We start from the raw sequence: 19869 nt of genomic DNA on the forward strand, positions 1-19869 counted from the left end.
TAGTTCTGCGGGCGCCTTGTTGGTGGCTTTGTGGGGGGTATTCCGGTAGTCTCGGAGTAGCCGGCATAGCGCTTGATGGGGGTCAGCACACTCAAAGCAAGCTCTCTGCATTGTCTTCTTAATAGAAGCCATAAACCGTTCAGCCCTTCCATTGGCTTGTGGCCACCTGGGGGTAATCTTTTGATGGGCAACCCCATGTGTTTTGCGAAGGACGCAAACTTGTGACCATTGAATGGAGGTCCATTGTCAGATTTGATCGTCCTTGGGATATCCCATTCGCTCAGTACTTCGTCAAATGTTGCAGCTAAGTGAGCAAATGCAGTGGTTGCCGTTTTCTTGCCAACCGGGAACCTTGAATATTCGCCAATGAACAGCAGGAGGTACCCTCCCGATTCCATGGGTCCATAAAAGTCAACCGCTACTCTATCCCATGGCTTGTCTGGGATGTGCATTGGTTGGAGTGGGACTGGGGCCTCTGCCTTCGCCGTAGATTGAATTGCAAAGCAGTTCTTCACCCATCTGTCAACCATCGAGTCCAAGAAGGGAAACCGCACGTGACACTGCAGCTGTCGTTTCATGTTGTCGGCACCCCTGTGCCCCTCATGGGCTGTCTTGATCACCTCTGCCCTGAGTGTCGCTGGAATGACCAGCTGACATCCTCAGTAAAACGCCATGGTTCTTTACAGCCAGTTCTGTGTGTATCCTTGGGGGCCTGTCCATGTCTTCTCTGCACACCCCCGGGTGGTTTAAAATGGCACGTCAATAATCTAACGCCATGGACGGTCTACAGCGGATGCTGCTGCGACCATCTCGAGTGAGATTGGTGGTTGGAGTGCATTGGAGGCTACGTAATTTATATATTCTGTATCACCTTCTCTGGAGATAGGCATACCTGTAGGGTGGCGCAACAGGTAGTCCGCTGGGTTGTTGTCACCCCCGGGCATGTGAATATTGTCAGTCATATTCTTGTATTCTGATGCCCCAGCACTCTATCCTCGGAGGCATCTTGGTACGTGGATTCCCGAATAAGGATAACTGACCATACCACTGCCAGGCTCTCTTTCTGCTTGTGAGTATGCAGATTCAGGTGAGGCCAGGGCTCTGCTCGCGTAGGCGACGATGTGCCCGGGGTGTCTGTCTGGACCACTTGTCTGACCCAGTATTGATCCTAGCCCTAAGGTGCTCGCATCCACGTTAATTCCTGTGTGCCAGTCAGGGTCGAACTAGGCCAACCGGCCGGCTTCCGCTAGAGCTGTTTTAATGATGTGGAATGTCTCTTGACATTCGGCTCACCAGGTGAATACGGGGTCTTTCTGCAAAAGGCGTCGTAGTGGTTCTGTAATGGACTCGTAGTGGGGAATGTAGCCAGCACAGTAGCCTGCCATCCCCAGGAATGAACAGATGTCCGCTACTTGCATCAGTTCTCGGAGGTTGGAAATGCTGCTGACCTTGTCGGGGTCCGGCGTCATACTTACTGAAACAGCACTTTTCAATGTTAAGTGTCAGCCCTGCTTCTTGGACAGCAGTGCATGTCGTCAGTAGTGTGGTGTCATGATCCTCTCGGTGTTAGGGAGAATTCTCATAAATGGTTGATTTCCCTTCCCTATTGAGTCCCTCAGCAGCTTTGCTGGGTGTCTAGGATTTATTTGTTTTCACCTGGTAAGAGTGTGAGCCTTTTTTCCCACTCTTACATGTGTTTTTCAATGTGTATTTCTACTTTGTGTGTGAACTTGGCACTGGCGCCTCACCTACTCCATGTGCACCACTTTTTGTGTGTGTTACACAGCACCTTCAGTGCAGTGACACAGGGTTATCTTTGAGACATCCCACTGACTCCATTTTTCTGGGGCCGACTACTGTCCCCAAGAAACAGGTAAAGTTGCTATTAACTTTATATAGTCACTTTAAACCACAGACCCAGTACACCCCATCTTACATGGAGTATTGGAAAGGGTTAACTCTTATCCCTTTTTGGCTGTGCCTCTTGGAGCCTTGTTTCGCTCCCTTAACATTAAGACTTGGCTGGTGGCAGTGGTATCTATCCTAACTTTTCTACCGCGATTATCTTATATAAACGTGGTAATGTTTTAGGCTATTATATTAGCCTCAAACATAAACCCGCTTGACCAAATACATTTTATTTTGGTTCCGGCTGGGTTTATTCACCATTTCTTTTTGTGAAAGTCTTTCTCGTGTTTTTCTCTGCGCGCCAAACCTGGGATGACTCCTTTGTGAGCTGTCTTTTCGTGGGCTTTTGCACAGAAGCACTCCTTAAGGCTCCTGATATAGGTAGGCAGGATGTGAGGGAGGGATCTTCAGACCCCTGCCATGGGTTCCCTTGGTAACCCAAGTCGCACTCTTGTCTGATTGACTAAGGGGACTGGCCAGGCCAGCCACCCTGCTGTGTGATTGACAGCCAGGCTGTATGAATGGGGTTTGACTGAATAAAAAGCAGGTCTCTGGCACTGAAAGTGCAGAGTCGCCACTGGAACGAAAGAACCAACGAAGAACTAGAAGGAGAGGACCCCTACCACGACTGAACCGCCCGGTGAAGCCCTGCTACAGGTCCGAATCGCCAGAATCTGGCGACAGAGAAGATCCTCCAGGAAACTTCTTCCCTTGAGCTGGTGGGACCAACCAGTTTGCCCAAACTAAAAGCCAGGACCCCTCTGGTCAAATTCGCATTACAGAGCTACAGTGGGCCGGATAGCCAGAAAGGTCGGAACCTGCTTGGGTTTTAAGGAGCGCACCTTTTATTTGTTGTTTTGCTCTGCTGCTGGTTTCTTCCCTGGGTGGCGCAGGACCCTCCAGTCTTACTACTTCGTGTCAGTCCAACAGTCGCTTCAGGAACCGTGAGCCTGCAGGAACTACCAGGAACGTCCGCCTCAGCTACAGCTCCCTCTCTGTTTTAAGGTACTGTGCAAATCTGGTTGTCCGTTTCGTTCAACCGCGGTGAAAGTGTTTGAAATTCTCCAAACCGAGGGCTTGTCCTGCCCTTCTCTTTGAACTAACTTTTCTACCAACCAACCTCGTCTGGAATCAGTGCCACAAACTTAACCGCAAACCACCCTGAACTGTGTGATCTTGCGCAAAAGACTTTTGATCCATTGACTTTGGCCCCAAGTCTTTTCTAGCTGATCTCCTCACTGCAGTCTCTCTTGTTCAATTGCCCCGAGTACTTACTTACCTGTTGGTTTTGCCTAATTTCTATTAACTTTGTCTTTCCCTCCCTTTTAAATTGCTGGAGTGCCATTTTGCTCCCACTACATTTTGTGAGCTTAACTTGTCTGGAATTTAAGGGAAGTGATGTGGTGTATTTATGATTGTGATTTTTAACTTGCTTAGAATAGTGAAATGTTATACAACGGTTGAGTAAATAAATATATATTCTTCTACTTAGAAACCTTGAGTCAGTGTTTGCCTGAATCATTGTAATTACTGTCCTTTGTGTAACTATTTGTACAGCTCACTTACTCTTGAGATAAGTGTGGCTGCTCCACTACCGCTACCACTAGAACTGTGTAGTACAGGCTTGTACCAAAGGTGAAATGGTACTGTCACTTGTAGTCTTAATTGTGTGTAGTGCTCCCAAAGAGTACTGCATATAATTCTGCCTAACACTCAGGACTTGGCGAAGACGAGGATATCATAGCTATAGTTCAGCGCACCCTGTATTGGTCTGATAACTTGTCTGATGGCCTCCTGAAAAATTTCGGCAGCCGATGAAATGCCAATGTTGAGGCATCTGTATTGAAATAGGTCATCATGGGTGGCAAAGGTGGCAATGACCCTCAACTCTGGATGTAGTTCCATCTGGTGGTAGCCCCGATTGAGGTACAATTTCAAGAACATGACAGCCTTGTTGTGCTGGACATTCATGTCTTCAATTCGAGACTACGGGTGCCGTTCCCTTTGGATGGCGGTGTTAGCCATCCTCATGTGTACGCATAGTCTCAGGTGTCCTCCTTCCTTGGGGGACGATATCCAGAGGTGAAACCCAGGGGGTCAGGCTTGTTACCGGTTCAATAATGCAGTTGTTGAGTAGCTGGTCAAGCTCTTTCGAGACGGCCTCTTGCAAGTGGAATCCCACTGTCCTGGGATGCTCGGGAACGGGCCGGACCATGTTGTTGATATGCAGTTTGATGGGAGGTCCTCTCAGTTTCCCCAACACCTTGCAGAGGAATGGAGATTTTGTCAGGATTGTCTCTTTTGTGATGAGGGTCTGCGACACAGGGTTGTCGTTTATCATGCAGACATTCTCCTTGTCGCCTGATGGTGCGACTGACTGGATTACATCGCCTTCACGGAAATGGTTATCGATGAGACCTAGGCAGGATGCGGTATGGTAGCACAGCAGGCATCGCCCTTTCGTTGGTCTCCAGATTACATGAATGACCGTGGCTACAGTAAGTCCATTGTGTATGAGTTGGTGCTTGAAGTGTCCTATGGTGTGAAAGGGGAGGTTTGCAACCCACTGGAAAATCTTTCAATTGGTTTTGGCCAGCATCGATCTTTCGGGGATTTGTAGGAACTCTTGTTCGTCCCATAATGTTGAAGATGGGTCCAGAGTCGACCAGGAAACAGAATTGCCTATTGCCGATGTTGACGGCTATTCTGGGCTCCTCTCTCACTTCCTTGTCATCCAGGATGAGATTGACATATTCGTCTTGTAAGTATTGATTGTAGTCATCCCTTCCGTATGAGGGTCCAAATTTTTGTTGTTCATTTTGTCCTTGATACATTTGCGGATGTCCATCGCATTCGTCCTCGAGTTGTGGGCCCTGGTCATAGGGTTCATAGTCTTGGGAGAAGTCTTCAGGGCGGTACTCTTCCACGGCTCTTATGCAGCGCCTTGGTCCCTGTTGGTAGTATCTCGGCTGGTGTGAGGGGCCTTCAGGGGTCCGACTGTATATTCTGTTTTGTGGTTGCAGAGACATTTGCGGAGTGGGAAAATGGCCTGCCTTCCCTGCAGACAGACCTGAAGTGTCCCTCTCTACCACAGTTGCCGCATCTTTGAGAGAGTCAGACATGTCACTGAGTGTGGGAACTCCATCCCGCAGCAGTAACACTGTCTTTGTGGTCTGGGTCCTGTTTGGTTGCCCCATCTGTACTGCACAGCTCCCCTGTTACCGTGTCATTGATTTATTGGTTGAGCTGCAGCAATGAGCTCGCTCTTGTCTTGTTTGGAGCTGGGGTTTCCGGTCATCGATGCTGCTTGTGTCTCCACTCTTTCAAAAATTCTTGCCAGCTCGGTTACTTCGTCTATTCAGAATGGCTTTTTCAGTAGTTGCTTCTTCGGGGTTTGGGATAGGCAGTCCTCTATTACCCGCAGTCTTATGGCCTCATCCAATGAGAAGGCATGGAACTGACAGTGTGTGCCTTTGACTCTCAGGTGGGTGATTAATTCATCAACTGTTTCTTTACCCATCTGTGTGCACTTAATGAACATGTAGCGCTCATGGTCACGATTGGGTTCAATCATGAGTTTCTTGTTCAGGGAATTCATCATAGAGGTGAAATCCGGCTGTTCTTCTGGGGGGATTATCTTGACGAGTGTCTTGATTTCACTGCCAACGATGTTAATAAACATGTCCAGTAGATTCAGTGACTTCTCCTCCCCTGCTGCTTTTACAAAGTGGTTAAAGTCATCCATCCATTCAATTCACGTCAGGCCTTTTTTTCTACTTGTGGGTCATGGTGAACGGGAGCGGCATGCGCAGCAGGGTAGTTGTGGACATGGTTGGAGGGGTGGTGGCGTTGGGTCGCTCATTGTGGCAGGTGTGGCAGTTGAAGTATGTGTGCCCTTTTTTGGCTTGAGCCACTTAGCAGTAGGTGGTTGGTCGGCACCCGTGTAGGCACTTGTCATGGGTCAGTTGTGGGCGTTGTGTTTGACACTCGGCCCGTGAGGTTTATCTCTCTTTTCTCTTGTATTGCACCCAGAGCGTCCTGTTTCAGTGTCTTGTGCCCAGCTCTGGATGTGAGCACGGTGTGGAGGGGGAGCTGAGAATGTGCAACTTGTACACGTGTCATTGTTTGCCCAGGTTGGTGTGTTTTGCAGAGTGACACAGAGGCTTCCTTTTGAGTGGATATCACGGTTGTATGGCTGTCATGCGAGGAGTTACGCTGTTATGGTGGCAGGATCGACTGTGGCGGGTGTAGGTAAAGGCACCTTTCATATTGCGGGCCGGTACAGCCTGTGTGTGGAGGAGGTAGTGCCTGCGTATCGTGGTGCTCTCAGGATCGCCGGCACCTTCTATCATGAAGGCTGGAGCAGCCAACGTGAGGAGGAAGTAGTGCGTAGCATTGGGGAGGAAAATCGCCAGTAATGGAGGGAGGAGGAGGTACCCACCTGAGGGCTCTGCGTGTGTTTTCGTGCCCCTGCGCGTGTGGAGGACGACTGCTGGTGAATTGCCACGTGGTGTGACGCTAGAGACTGTGCACTTCTTACACTGCAGGGAGGATCAAAGCGATGGGGGCGTCTTGAGCGGTCCCTTACCGCAACCCGGGATCAGGTGTCGTAGTGTGTCGTGGGATCGCTGGCACACAGAATGGAATGTGCACGGATGGCGCACTGGATGTGCCGTTGGCACAGTGGGATCCCCCGCCAGCTTGGAGGACTCTGAGTCACAGGAGACCGCCTTGTCGCCAGTTGTTAGGCCGGATGGCCTACTAGAATAAGGACGCGACACCGGAGTGGAATGGAACGTCGTCTTTATTACAATTCCAACTGCTTACTAACTGCTTCTCCCCTGACTCCTCCCACGTCATCCCGCACGTGGTCTCTCTCTCTCTCTCTCTCTCTCTCTCTCAAGGAGACAGAGCTTGGTACAGGACTGAGACATTTGGCACAACAACATGGGATATTCTGCCTCACTTTTGGAGGGAATGATCATGAAGGACAAACATTAAAATGTAGAGGAAACCACTGAATAATACAACAAAGCTAAACTAATTATATTATTGGACATATGTTATTGGGGCTATGTGGATTTCAAGTCAAAGCCACCGTAGAATCAAAGATGTGATGTTTTCGCTATTGTCATAACCGTACTCCTAACTAACATTGATGCATTTCACAATGTAAATGTTAATACAAACCACATAGATATAGACATCTCTGCTGCTTGTTTTTGTGCGAAGCAAGTGAACAAAATGAATGTGGTTGTGGAATGAGTGTCTTCCGCATTTGCGTGGAGATTTGTGATTACGCAAGTCTGTAGGCAGTACATTTATCTCTGTCGAGCACCAATGTCACTACCAGGAGTGTTGCTTTACGGCGGATGTCAAAAGCGGGGCATGTGCCATGTTTACTGCTGCCAAGGCACTTACCCTTAGCTTGATACCACTAAAGATTACATAATCACAAGATGATGGAAGCTAACAGGTGTAGTTCACAGGTATAAAATAAAATCTTTAATACAATCGATGTATTGTGTAATGTGACTGTCTTTACAATTGTTCAAATTAAACATGTGATTGAACCTTTGCTTTAACCCCTTCAGTGCCAAGGGCGAGCTACCTCGTCCTTGGAATTACTTCCGTAGTGCCAAGGACGAGATAACTCATCCTTTTTGGCACCTTGTTTTGTGTGATCCCTGCAGAGCAGGGATCACACAAAACTGTAATCCAACCCCCGGGCTATGTGAGGGGGAGGTTCCCCCTCACTGCCAGAGGGCTGGATTACCTTCAGTTTCACGTTGGCATGTGTAAAGCACGCTGACGTGAAAGTAATTTTCACTGCAGCAGTCATTTGGGGCTGCTGCGGTGAAAACCAAGGTGAGTCTACACCTTGCTCTCCCTCGATCTCCGGCTATATTTCAATCCAGAGATTGAGGGAGGTGTCGTTGGAAAGGGGAGCGGACCAGAATTTATTGCCCAGAATCCCTGACAAAGTGAAAATTGTGTTTTTTCCCCACCAAATATCACACTTTGTCAGGTATTGTGGGTAATAAATTCTGGGCCGCTTCGTGCAAGTCAGACCTCTGTGCATTCCCACGGGTGTCCTCTTTTCAGAAATGCATGGGGTTCCCCGTTTTCTTTGGTGGCTTGGACACCCTAGGCCCATATATGTATGTTGTGCCCGCCTGGAAAAATTGTGAAATTCAGCTGTCGGAACAGACTTGGGGGTAGGGGTCTTTTAGGCTTTCCCCTTGGCACCCATGTAGGTGCACCCACACATGTGGGGTACCGTTCTCATCGTGACACATGTGTGAACGCGGGAAGGTATGACGTTTGTTGTGTTTGGGTGGTTTTCATAACGTTTTGACCCATTTCCCTGATGCCCTTTGTCACACAACGCTTTCATTTCCTAAATGTGCCCTACATTTAGTCGCTGCTTTAGGCACCATACACTTTAGTAACATGCACAAGTCACCTACCCTTGAAACGGTCTGCCTGTGCTCTTTTAAAAAATGTATGCTTGCCCTTCCTCGCCACATTGGTTTTCCCGATTTACACATGCTAAGTACGTCTGTTCAAGCATAAAACTCCTGTGTACCATGACTCAGTGTTTGGCTTGTGGTATTGCTTGTTTTGTGAAACACTACTTTTCAGAAATGTATGCCTTTCTGTCCTCCAATTCAGTTTCCTACCCTTTTCTTCCATTCCGTCCATGCATGTCCAATTGGCAAAAAGTGGTTCCACTCAACCTGTTCTTGAAAGCCAGGAAATTGGGGAATTCAGCACAGCAAACCATTTGTTCCTAGCTCTTACAAGGAAAAAAACACAGGCTTCTTTGTACATCATTTTATTGGCATTTTTTGAGAAAACACAAAATGTTAGCCCTTTTTGGTTATTTTCTCACACCCGCCTACAGCAACCTAGGATTCCTGGGTGGCGTTACGACCACCTACATGGGCCTTGGCACTGGGGGAAATACCCATAGCACTTAAAGGTTTAAGCAACATCTGAGGAAAACATTAGTTGCAGTTTGTTGGTATATACAAAGTGACGAACTTGAGAACTGACACTGTTTCAGTTGCCTCAAAGAGTCATCCATAACCCTCTGGATAATAAACAAAATGAACATGTAACATAGTGGTATTTGGTTAACATGTTCCCTCGTATACGGCGGCCGAATTCACAAACAGAAAATATATTGTAGTAAATCTGCAGGCATACCTGAATAGTTTGGCGCTCCCCACCACTGCAAAGGGATATTGGTTGCGTTTGTGCCTTGGGAGAGGTGGTCGTGGTACTGGGGCTGGAAATGACTGGGTTAGCTGAAGTGCTCTGCTCTTTATCCATGGCTGTAATAACGTCTTGCAATCCTTGAGTATCAAGTAGAAAGGACATGTGTTAATAGGGCTAGTCATGCACAACTGTAATGCCCAATATTTCAAAGGTCTTTTCATAGGACTCGTGGACTACATAAAAAAGTAATAAAAAAATAGAGCATGAACGTTTAAACTAGTTTTGAGAAGAAAACATCAAACATCTGAAAATGGATTTAAATAGATGTGCATCCCTGATTCCCCACGAAGCAACTAACTGCTAGCATTCCCAGATAGCTCTATATTGGAAGGACATTTTTTTTCACAAACAATATTTAATTTGGGCTATTAGGCGTCACTTGCAACAACTATAAGCCGAACCTATTGTATTAGGGTGCAGATAGGTAGAAATGGCATATGAGGAAGAACACATAGCTTCTAGGTGTTTGATTATTTGACCACCCAATGACTGCCCGTGGATATGCTAATCCCAATGGCCATTCCCATCCAGTTCCTGCTCCTCCCCGCCCAAAACACCTGCTCATGGGAACTCCTTGAGTTCGCTTTAATAAGCCTTACTGTCCATCAAGCTTTTCACTCGAGGTGCCTCACAGCGTTTTTTTTCCGGGCAGTATTCTGAGAGTTAATTACTTAATCGAGTTTTAACCCCTTATTGGCATAATAAAAATGTCTTTAACCAGGTCTGCCTTCGGTCACTCGATTTATAAGCACTGTACGTGTCAAGTCTTTTCAAAAACAAGCATTGACAAAGACAGCAGTTACGGCTATACAAGTATTTAGGTATTTGCCAGTCATTGCTATTAGATACCGAGGTACTCGCCCCATTTTGCACCTGCTACCATTAATGGGCAGTTAATACCATTACATATGTGCCTGGAAAGTACCTTTCCATGCCTACACACAAGTCCGAACTGTTGGCATTGCCAATGCTTGTTTTTATTTATCATTAGCCTAACCAACATTACCAGTTTAGAGGGTGCAGTCGAGGTTTTCTAGGGTCAAAAATGATTATTGATACATTTGGGTGTTGTGCTAAAAACTCAAACCTGCTTAAAACAGCAGGAACACGTCTCTGTTTAACTGTATTTCTGGTGCGAACATGTTTGAAGGAAGCAATACAAAAAAAAAAACTCAACGCACTAAATGATTTGCAATTGGAATAGGTAACAAGAGAGCTGGGGCTGATTTTTTTTACAAGACAAAAGTCAACAGAAGCCCGTCAATGTTTGCGAGACCCTCTTTGCGGTTAACAAAAGGATAATTAGTATCGATTAATAATATGCTTTTTCATCCGTTGTTAAAAATGTATCGCCACACAAAATTACAATAGAACATTTAACTCGAAATTGATAACTTAGATATTTTAAAGTTGAATTAAAGGAGTGGATCAGCACCATCCCAAAAAACATTGCAACTTTCTGATGCTGACCGGGGTTGCTGATCTGGCAGCTGTCCATTGACAAGTGCTGAGTGGCAGAAAGACTCCTGCTGCAGCTGTTGCTCCACGGACTTCCAGCCCCGGCCCTCGAGACAAATGTACATTAGGACACGAACGGTGCTACTGCCCTCATGACGTTAACGCCCCTTTTCAGCCTTTCCCACCTGGTGTGTGGATACCTTACTGTCCAGGCTGCTGCCTCCCTCCTGTCTCGCAGCCGCCTCTTCTCCTTGCCAGAGTCGTGGCGCAGACACTATTGCAAGACACACCCCCTCCACCGGCCTCCGCTGTCTGGTACCCAGCGCTGTCTCACAGCAGAAAAAAACAAGCCTGCTCACTCGACTTCCGCCATCTTCTATGTTCTGCTCGTTCAGAAAAGGCAGTGCGCACGCGCGGCTACCTGCCTGCGAGGGTCAATGGAGACCTTGCTTACCGGTGCCGCCACTGCACCGTCACCAACGTAGCAATAACGTACAGACGGCCCCCACGGGCATGCACTGAATTAAAATGATAGTTTACTTTCCTTCCTTGAAAAGTCAGTTTACCCGCCCTAACGAGTGAAAATGATGCAGAGAGACATTTACATGATTCACCTGCTTTTGAAGCACTACTATCAAATTAATACATTGGCTGCGACATAGTACTAGTCACTGGAAGCTGGACAAGTGTTTATAGTATGCTGGTGCGGCACTCTAAGACAGACCGAAGCGTGCGTCCATAAACACTTACAACTGCAAATTACGTGAATGGTGTGTGGAGTCCGCATCGTGATGTTTGCAGGCACTCTGTTCAGAGCCAGGGAACGTGGTGCGTTTTTATATGCTACCGCCAAATAATGTGTCAATGCGCATAATCCATAGTTAGCGGTATGGTGTTTTGGTAAAAGTGTTTCGAATGTTTTTAGTAATTTCCATACTTAGCAAATGCTCTCCTCGTGGGAAATGGGAATGGCATTATTTGCTCAGCATCCCCAACTTTTGGTCCAACTGGAATGCCAGGTTTACAACACGGGTTGTCGGGCCGCCCACCTGGCAATCTAACCAATAGGCCACATGTTAAGCCTGCCTGTGCCGACATTACTTTATGGCCATAACCGCCCTCTGCATGCAAATAAAAAGGAAGGGCTGTGCTTGACAGATTTTCTTCTGGTGATCCTGTTACACGCCATACCAATGATTAGATTACAACGTGGTATTTCATATGCCTCTGAGGTGTATATTTTTTAACATGGCTATTACGTTTCTTTTGCCCTGTAAAGGTGCTGTGAAATAAAACAATGGAAATCACGAAGCAAAGTTGACAACAGTAGCTCCTAAAATGACTTCTCCTGATTTGTCCAAGTCCCCACACATATGGATTCTCTCCATTGTAGTCTCTTTAAAAAAATAGCTTCAGCGTTTTATATTTTACGTATTTACGCATATCTACACCGTTAATTGTATGTATCCACTTATTTATGTCATGTGACAGGCTTGTATAGTTCAGAAATTGAAGGGCTCTGAATGACTGCTGTTTTTTTCTGAGCGCTTTGAAACACGTGTCTTGTGTATATGGGTTATACAACATTACCATACCTATCTATGTTTAATTAAAAAAGCTGCCTTTAAACATCAATAACATGAACACTTGATTTTACCAAAGAAAACTCGTTTTCTTGTGTTTCTTTTTAAATGTCTGAATCGCGTTCTAGATATTGATTAATTAGTCAAACTATGCAGGTGTATGAAAAAGTAAGACCAATTTTATAAAGTCAGGTATATATTATGTAATGCTAATTGGGGCTTCCCAAAATACCAACTATGTAACATCACACCAATGAATGAATTAATTGCCATCACTACTCTTTCCTGAAAATCTTCTGATCCCCCCTCCCCTCCAGAGTTGAAGGTGCCGGAGAGAGGGTGATCTTTGCAGACACTACAATGAGAGCGGGGCTACACTCATTTAGCAGTTCAATTAACCCAAATGATGACGGCTAATCACGTGTAATGGACGAACAACCAAGAAACACCTATGTGGCGGATCGTATGTAACTTCAAAACACATGGCGGGAATTTGAGCATTGGGTGACGTGCAGATGTTATTTCGTCACCAGTGAATGCCAACTGAGCTATCAGGGGACACGCTGCTGGGCTTTGTAAATCCTATTTTTCGTTATAATGTTTCTTTGGTTTGTAAATTAGAAACACATTCTTACATTATGAGAGTTTATAGAAAGCTCTGTCCCAAAAAGCAAATGAACGCAATTAACGCACTGAAAGTACTGAAAGTACAAATTAGCAATTCTTGTTTCGGGATACATAGACAGTTAAAATAGCTTGCAAAGTTGAGAAAAATAATTCTTATTTCAGATTACACAGAGCACTAAATTAGCATGCATATTTAAGGGTGGCAGTCTCTGGACCATTGTAAAATTACAAGACACCATGACATTTTAGCAAGAAATAGTTGAGTTCGCGGAAGAACTTAAAATTGGGTTTCTGCTCACCAAAACAGCGCGTGATACGATGCCTTCGTAGTCCTTTGACACATTGCATGGTGGGAGAATATTGCCTCACATTTTAAGAAAGAGAACGTTTATTTAATTCGGAGAAACTACTCTAAAGATTCTAAAGCAGATGAACTGGTTTGAATGCACGGTGTCGCGCACTATGAACGCAGGTCTACAGTTCCCTGTGAATGCACAGCTCATTGGCATATCACGTTTACTCTTTTCCCCATATACACCACCCGTCTTTAACTTTGGACCATGGCCCAGCCTCCAAAACCCAAATTAGCAACAGCTCGCCGCGACCCGCTTTAACAAATAGGCTGCAACGCTCTAGTAATACAAAGTTAGACCTAGATCTATATTTGAATTAACCGTCACTTAATTTAACGGACCAGAGAGACAGCCAATACAGCTGCCAGAACACCCTTTCTTACTACAGGTTGTCAGGACTTCGGTAGCTGTGCCACACTGTACATGCGTGGGTGGGAGACGCCAGAGCCAGCCTGTGCTTACATTACCTTTTCAGACACATACCGACTTTCTTGTGCCGTTACATTTCTCCTAAGCGCTACAGGTCCTCTTCGTCTATATGCATGAACACGTGAGGGTCGTACTAGGTTCCGAATCCCGGAAGGGTCTGGCCAACTTTTTCCCACACCAGAGGAATGGGAGGCCGCTAACTTGGAGCACTATAATAAAAGCGCCTAGATGGCTAGGAGAATACATGAAACGGTGTATAGAAATGTGATTTTGTGTGCCTATCTCGGGGTCTATGTACATATGGAGACATCCTTTTTTGGGTAAACGTATACTTAACACCAGACTGGGCGTCGAAGTCGAATTTCTAGTTTTAAACGCGGTATCTGGCATAGGGCGTCATTTATTGTACAGCACGCACTGTGATTATTTCCTTCAAAGCGTTAAAGTTGTAGAAATACAAAGAAAGTAAAGGCCAGGAGGTATCGACGTTAATATAAAAATGCTATAAAAATGAACTTCCTGTCCCATTTCTTACCATATAAAGGTTTTGCTTTTAGTATTTTCAGTTCCAGAGTCACTTCCCTTTCATTTCGGAAACAGGCATTGCCAAAGCTAACAGTTTTGGCTTTTATGTATGTATTGGATAGACGTTTTCCAGACACTGGTCATAAATTGGTTTATGCAAAAAAAGGGGATGGCTGGAAGGTTTTGAATTAATCATAACCACAGGCACTTTCTGGGCAACCCTCCAGACCATCGTTTTTCAGCCTGCCAAGCCTATATAAGGGGAAAGTCCATATGCAAATCAGTCTTGGTCCCACCCCAAAGGGGCAGGCCAGCCCAAACTGCTAAGTCACATCCCTACTGCATGAGACCACAAGCATCCCCAAGCATGTCTCAGCCCTGTTGGGCATCATCAGTGAGGAGCAGCGTAGGTCACTAGGCCCAGGAGACTCAGGACCCACGTCTGGGCATACCCGTCCCACTCAGGGTGACTTAAGTAAAACAAAAAGGTGATGGCTGGAAGGTTTTAAATTAATCATAACCACAGCTCTGGGCAACCCTCCAGACCATCGTTTTTCAGCCTGCCAAGCCATTACATAAGGGGAAAGTCCATATGCAAATCCGGCTTGTTCCCACCACTAAAGGGGCAGTCCAGCCCAAACTGCTAGGTCACACACCTAATGCACGAGACCACAAGCATCCCCAAACATGTTTCAGCAACAACTGGCAAATGGTGTTAGTATTTGGGTCTATTATGACAGTGCTTGACAAATGCCTATTTAACCCCTATACAAGAGCCAAAACGATTGACTTTGCACATGCTTATAATTAACAGGAAGTCAGTGCAAGGAACGAATGTAAGGGTACACATATTGATTATAAATCAAGTGCTTGAAGCCACACTTGTTTGAGACATTTTGATTAAACCAGGAGCTGGTCTATAGCTGCAAATATTCCATTACCTTACACACAAATGCTTAGAAATAATAGACTTCCCCTTAAAAGCACAGAGCTAGCTTAAAGGGAACCTGGGGGAAGGGTGTTTTAGGTGGGGGCAGGTAGTGGTTGAGAATGGCCTTAGGGGCTAGCATGACCATACGTTTTTTGTTGTTTTTTTGAATGCGTATGAGTTAAGCATTTTGTATACATGTCACCACACTAAATGAAAAATAAATAAAACAACAAACTGTACTTTACATAAAATCAACAATATTAAAAAATATCCGGCAATCCATATACTACTAATTAGTATTATACAATTAGTTAATATGTACCTATTCAGATTAGGTTATTAAAATTAATACAAGCTTCCATTCAAATTCATGTCACTAGGCCCATTTGTAACTGTAATCTACCCCTGTGCCTGTTCTATACGCAATTAGCTATTGATTGATTGATTGACTTGTTATTTATTATGGGCCTATCCACAAGTGTTTCAAGGGGTAACATGATGCGCAGCCATGACACTTGTTTGCCTTTTGAAAGTTTCAAATCCTTTCAGTAATTCTGCGTTAGTAGTGGGCCTTGTATACTCTCCAAGACATGCATTGTGGCTGCAGTAATCAGAAGGGACTCTGCAGCCACAATCATATACCAAAACTGATCAGTTATAATACTGCGTGGTATGACTACATCAAACTGAGGCATTGGCTGCATCACCCCACTCTGCAACAAGCAGCATCTCGCCAATTAACCCCCTTCGAAAAAAGTACCTTAATAGGGACCCGGGGGTTAGGCATCTGGCTACAGCAATATACAAGCACTTAAAAGCAGGCGAGGATCCTCCAATTACGCCATACATGAGAAGGTGGCAGGAAGCCACGGGCTGTACAGTAGAGGAGAGGAAGTGGTCGAGACTATGGGCGCGTATCCCTAAACTAACAAGATCCCTACAAATCAGGGAGATCTGGTAAAAACTGATCTACCTATGGCACATGATGCCGTCAAAACTGCACAGAATGTTCCTGAGGGTCTTGCAGCACTGCTGGAGGAGTGCCGGGCGGTGGGCACCTGGAGTCATATATGGTGGGAATATATACTGGTCGGGCAGATTTGAAGCCATTGAGCAGGTCATAGGGGGTTAAGTGCAATGGGAATAAGGACCTGGCGATGATCGGACTGGGGGGGACGGAGGTCATCAAGCCCAAGGTGTACCGTAAGATCTATGTCATCATGATGATGGCGGCGGCACTGGTACTGGCACGCAAATGGGAGTCAAGGAAACCTCCACAGCATCACGAATGGGTGGCGAAAATTTGGAGCTTAGTGGCATTGGAATGGCTCACATATTCCATCCAAGGGGGCTACAACAGGTTCAACACAGATGGCCGTCCTTAGGGACAGAGCAAAGGGAGTATAGTACCCAAGGACCATGGGACTCTTAGGCATAGTAGAACGCCCCAGAGAAAGCGAGCTATGAAGGGGCTACAGACTGAGGTCCTGAGGTTAGGGAGAAGTCTCACCCATGTGCTTAATTCCCTCTACCTTAGAGCCGTCCAGCTCTTTTGCTATATTTTGGGGCTTTGAACTTTTCATTTTCAATGTGTTTTACTTTTGTGTTCTTTGGTTATGGAGTTTTAAAACAACTCCATATGCATCATCTTTTTCTGTGTGTCACACAGCACCTTCAGTGCAGTGGCACAGGGATGTCTTTCAGACTTCCCAAGGTTTAAATACCTTCTCTGGGACTGACTACTGTCTCACAGAGCATGTAAAGTTAAATTGACTTTACTAGTCTCTATAAATTTACAGACCCAGCACACACTATCTTCCTATAGAGTGCTGGAGAGGTTGCCTAGCATTCCCTGAGTCAAAACACTCATGCAGCAGTCAAATGTTACCCATTCCTACTTGAAATGGCTGGTGGCAGTGGTTTAGATCAAACTACCATAATTTTTCCCGACCACAAACAACAGTAGCTAAAAATCGGGTCAGCCATGTTTTTCAATACCGCACACAAGACCTATCTGTAAAAAAAGACTCCTGTCAACTTTTTTCGCCATTTCTTTTTGGAAAGGTCTTTCTTGTGTTTAACTCTGCGCGCCAAACCAGGTTTGGTCCCTTTGTTTTTGTTGGCCTTTAGCGGGCTTCAGTGCTGAAGCCCTCCTCTGGCGCCTGAGTGTCTGGAGTGGACAGGATGTGAGGGAGGTGCCCGAAATTCCTGTGCTTAGGCTCCTAGGAGACCTGAATGCACTCTGGCGTGATTGACCGGCTGGCTGTCTGGCAAGGACAGCCACCCTGCTGTGTGAGTGACAGCCGAGCTGGAATGTATGGGGGAAAACTGTTTAAAAGCAGGTCTTTGGGACTTGGAAAGCAGAGTCGACCACTGGAACGAAAGAACCGAAGACGAGCTGAAGGAAGACAACTGCTGCAACTCCTGGACGACCGGTGAAGCCCTGCTGCAGGTCCGAATTGCCTGAAACTCCATCGACAGAGAAGCCCTTCAAGGTTAACTTCTTCCCTTGAGTTTGGTGGGAACAACCAACTCGCAAGCCGCCTGGACACCGTCCCCTCCTAGTCGAATTTTCTGCAGAGTGCTGTGGAAAACCGGATAGCCAGTGGGAAGGATACCAGTTTGTGGTCTTTAAGGCACTCACACCTTAAACCAATGTTTTACCAAGCTTGTGGCCTCTTCGCTGGGCAGTGCAGGAACCTCCCGACATCCTCCTTCTTGCCCCCACGACTGAAGCTCAGGAACAGCGAGATCTGCTCGAACTGCCAGGAACAACTGCCTCAGCTACAGCTCTTCACTTTAAAGGTACTGTGCAAATGCAGTCCGGAAATCTTTTCAGCCACGGTGAAAGTTTGTGAAACTTTCCCGACTTCGAAGGCTTGTCCTTCCCTAAATCAACATCTAACTTTTCGTCAGACCAAATTCTTCTAAGATCTGTGGTAAAGACTTCACCGTTTACTACCAGAACTGTGCTATCCTATACAAAGACTCTGAACCATTGACTTTGGCCCAGGCCTATGAACTGAATTGCTGGTTGTAGTTAACTGAAACCCTTTGCCCTGCCTTTGAAAGTATGTGTGCTTCATTTCTTATAACCTTGTCTTTCTTACCCCTTTTTAAAGTAACTGAAGTGCCATTTTGCCCCCACTTCAGGGGAGCTGAACTTGTTCAGTAATTTATTGGTTGTGTATTTGTAGTATTTTAGTATACAATATTGAGCTGCTCTCGCTAGTGTAATGTTTTCCAAATGACTGTGTAAATAAATGTATATTCTTTTACCAAGAAACCTTGAGTAAGTGTTTGTTTGAAGCACTGTATTTGTTGGTCCTTTGTGTAACTTGTTCTACTGCTCACTTTACTCTTGAGATAAGTCTGGCTGCTCAGCCACTGCTACCATACTGGCTTGCACCAAAGGTGAAATTGTACTGACACTTGTAGTCTTAATTAAATGTAGTTTTCCCGAAGGGTACTGCAAGTGATTCTGCCTAGAAGTCCTCTACAACTTGAACTAAACGGAACATTGGTCATTCCACAGCATCAGTACCTCCAGAGAACTGCCAAAAATTCAGACTATAGTCAAACCACGGGGACGGGAGGTGGGGAGGTTGCATTCATGTTTGAATGTGTTATTGTTTGAGAAAACTACCAATAAAAAGTTAAAATTAAAAAACATAATCCTCATAATGTCGTTTTTTCTCTATCATGCCAATAGATCTCACTTGGTCCCATTCCTGTGTCTTGAGCTTTCATTTATGTAAATAAAAACCTATTTCTGCTGCCTCTGTCAGAGGCAGTCCAATGTTCGCCACATGGAATGATACAGAACCAACCAGTTCGAGATATGCATTGTTGCCCCTTTGGTAGTGTATGTGTCCTTTGGACATAAAAAGTATATCAGGAAGATCAGTTGTGGCACTGGCGTGATTTATTTTTGAGAATAGCTTACTATAAGTTAATTTCCTGATGGTATGTAAGGAAGTGGTGCCAAGTTCCATTTGACATGAACCGTCGTCTACGTCCTTTCTGGACCTCCTGGTCCCTGACTCGCAGGGGTTTGCATGCAGTTATCCTTCCAACATGGCCGCCCGGAACGGAATGCTCCGGATCAGTCTATGTGTTCCACGCTGCTCATCCTACAAAAGAGACATGCCCCCGCGGCTTTGCGCGTCTCAACGCTACCGCTACCTGTAGTCGGACGTGCTTAGCCGGAGTTCGATCAGGGCTCTCGCTTGATTCCTTGTTCCCAGTTCCTTGAACCCCCTCCTGTTCCCTTCCCTCTCCTATCTCCTGGAAATCCTTCCGCCCTCGAGTCACGGTCCTCCGTGCCTCCGAGCGTACCTTAATTACTTCCTGGAATTACCCTGGACTTTGTGAACGCTCCTGGAAACTGAACCGCTACTCTCACGCTGGACGCCGAAGAGCGGCGTTCAGGTCTATACAAATCCCGGACCTTAAAGAAGAAGAAATCCCAGAAATTTGCAAGTACACAAAAGAAACAGGTGAGTAGGGGAGAGACTTGTGACAGATTGAGACGCCTTAAAAACGATACAGAATCAGAGATGGAAGCCGCCGTTCAAGACCTCATGCGAGGGAACCTCAAGGCAGAGAACGCAGCATTAAAACAGCTAGTTCTATCACATTATTCCGCAACCAAAGAAAATGTAATATTGGGAGGAATAGTGGACAAGTATGACGGTTCTTCCAAGACTCTCTGTGCCTTCCTTGATTCGTGTTTAGTTCACTTCACTTTCAAGCCCTACTACTTCTCCAC

The 19869-nt window shown here is 45.8% G+C and overlaps 1 protein-coding gene across 7 annotated transcripts in view; it reads right to left on the reverse strand.

The window, feature by feature from the left end:
• PHC3 (polyhomeotic homolog 3) overlaps positions 1 to 11032 on the reverse strand; it is a 1926480-nt gene extending 1915448 nt beyond the window's left edge. For 4 of the 7 annotated variants that reach the window (XM_069618561.1, XM_069618560.1, XM_069618557.1 and 1 more), the window contains exons 1-2: positions 10663 to 10829; positions 9121 to 9269 (exon numbers count right to left, since the gene is read on the reverse strand). In XM_069618561.1, coding sequence (XP_069474662.1) covers positions 9121 to 9269; positions 10663 to 10690 — 177 coding nt within the window. In that variant the 5' untranslated portion in view covers positions 10691 to 10829. Of the gene's footprint in view, positions 1 to 9120; positions 9270 to 10662 lie in introns of all 7 variants that reach the window. The other 3 variants (XM_069618558.1, XM_069618559.1, XM_069618556.1) reach the window with 3 other exon arrangements.
• Between the last annotated feature and the right edge of the window lie 8837 nt (positions 11033 to 19869).

The sequence above is a fragment of the Ambystoma mexicanum genome, chromosome 10 (assembly GCF_040938575.1).
Source record: "Ambystoma mexicanum isolate Mex_15411 chromosome 10, UKY_AmexF1_1, whole genome shotgun sequence".
NCBI lineage: Eukaryota > Metazoa > Chordata > Amphibia > Caudata > Ambystomatidae > Ambystoma > Ambystoma mexicanum.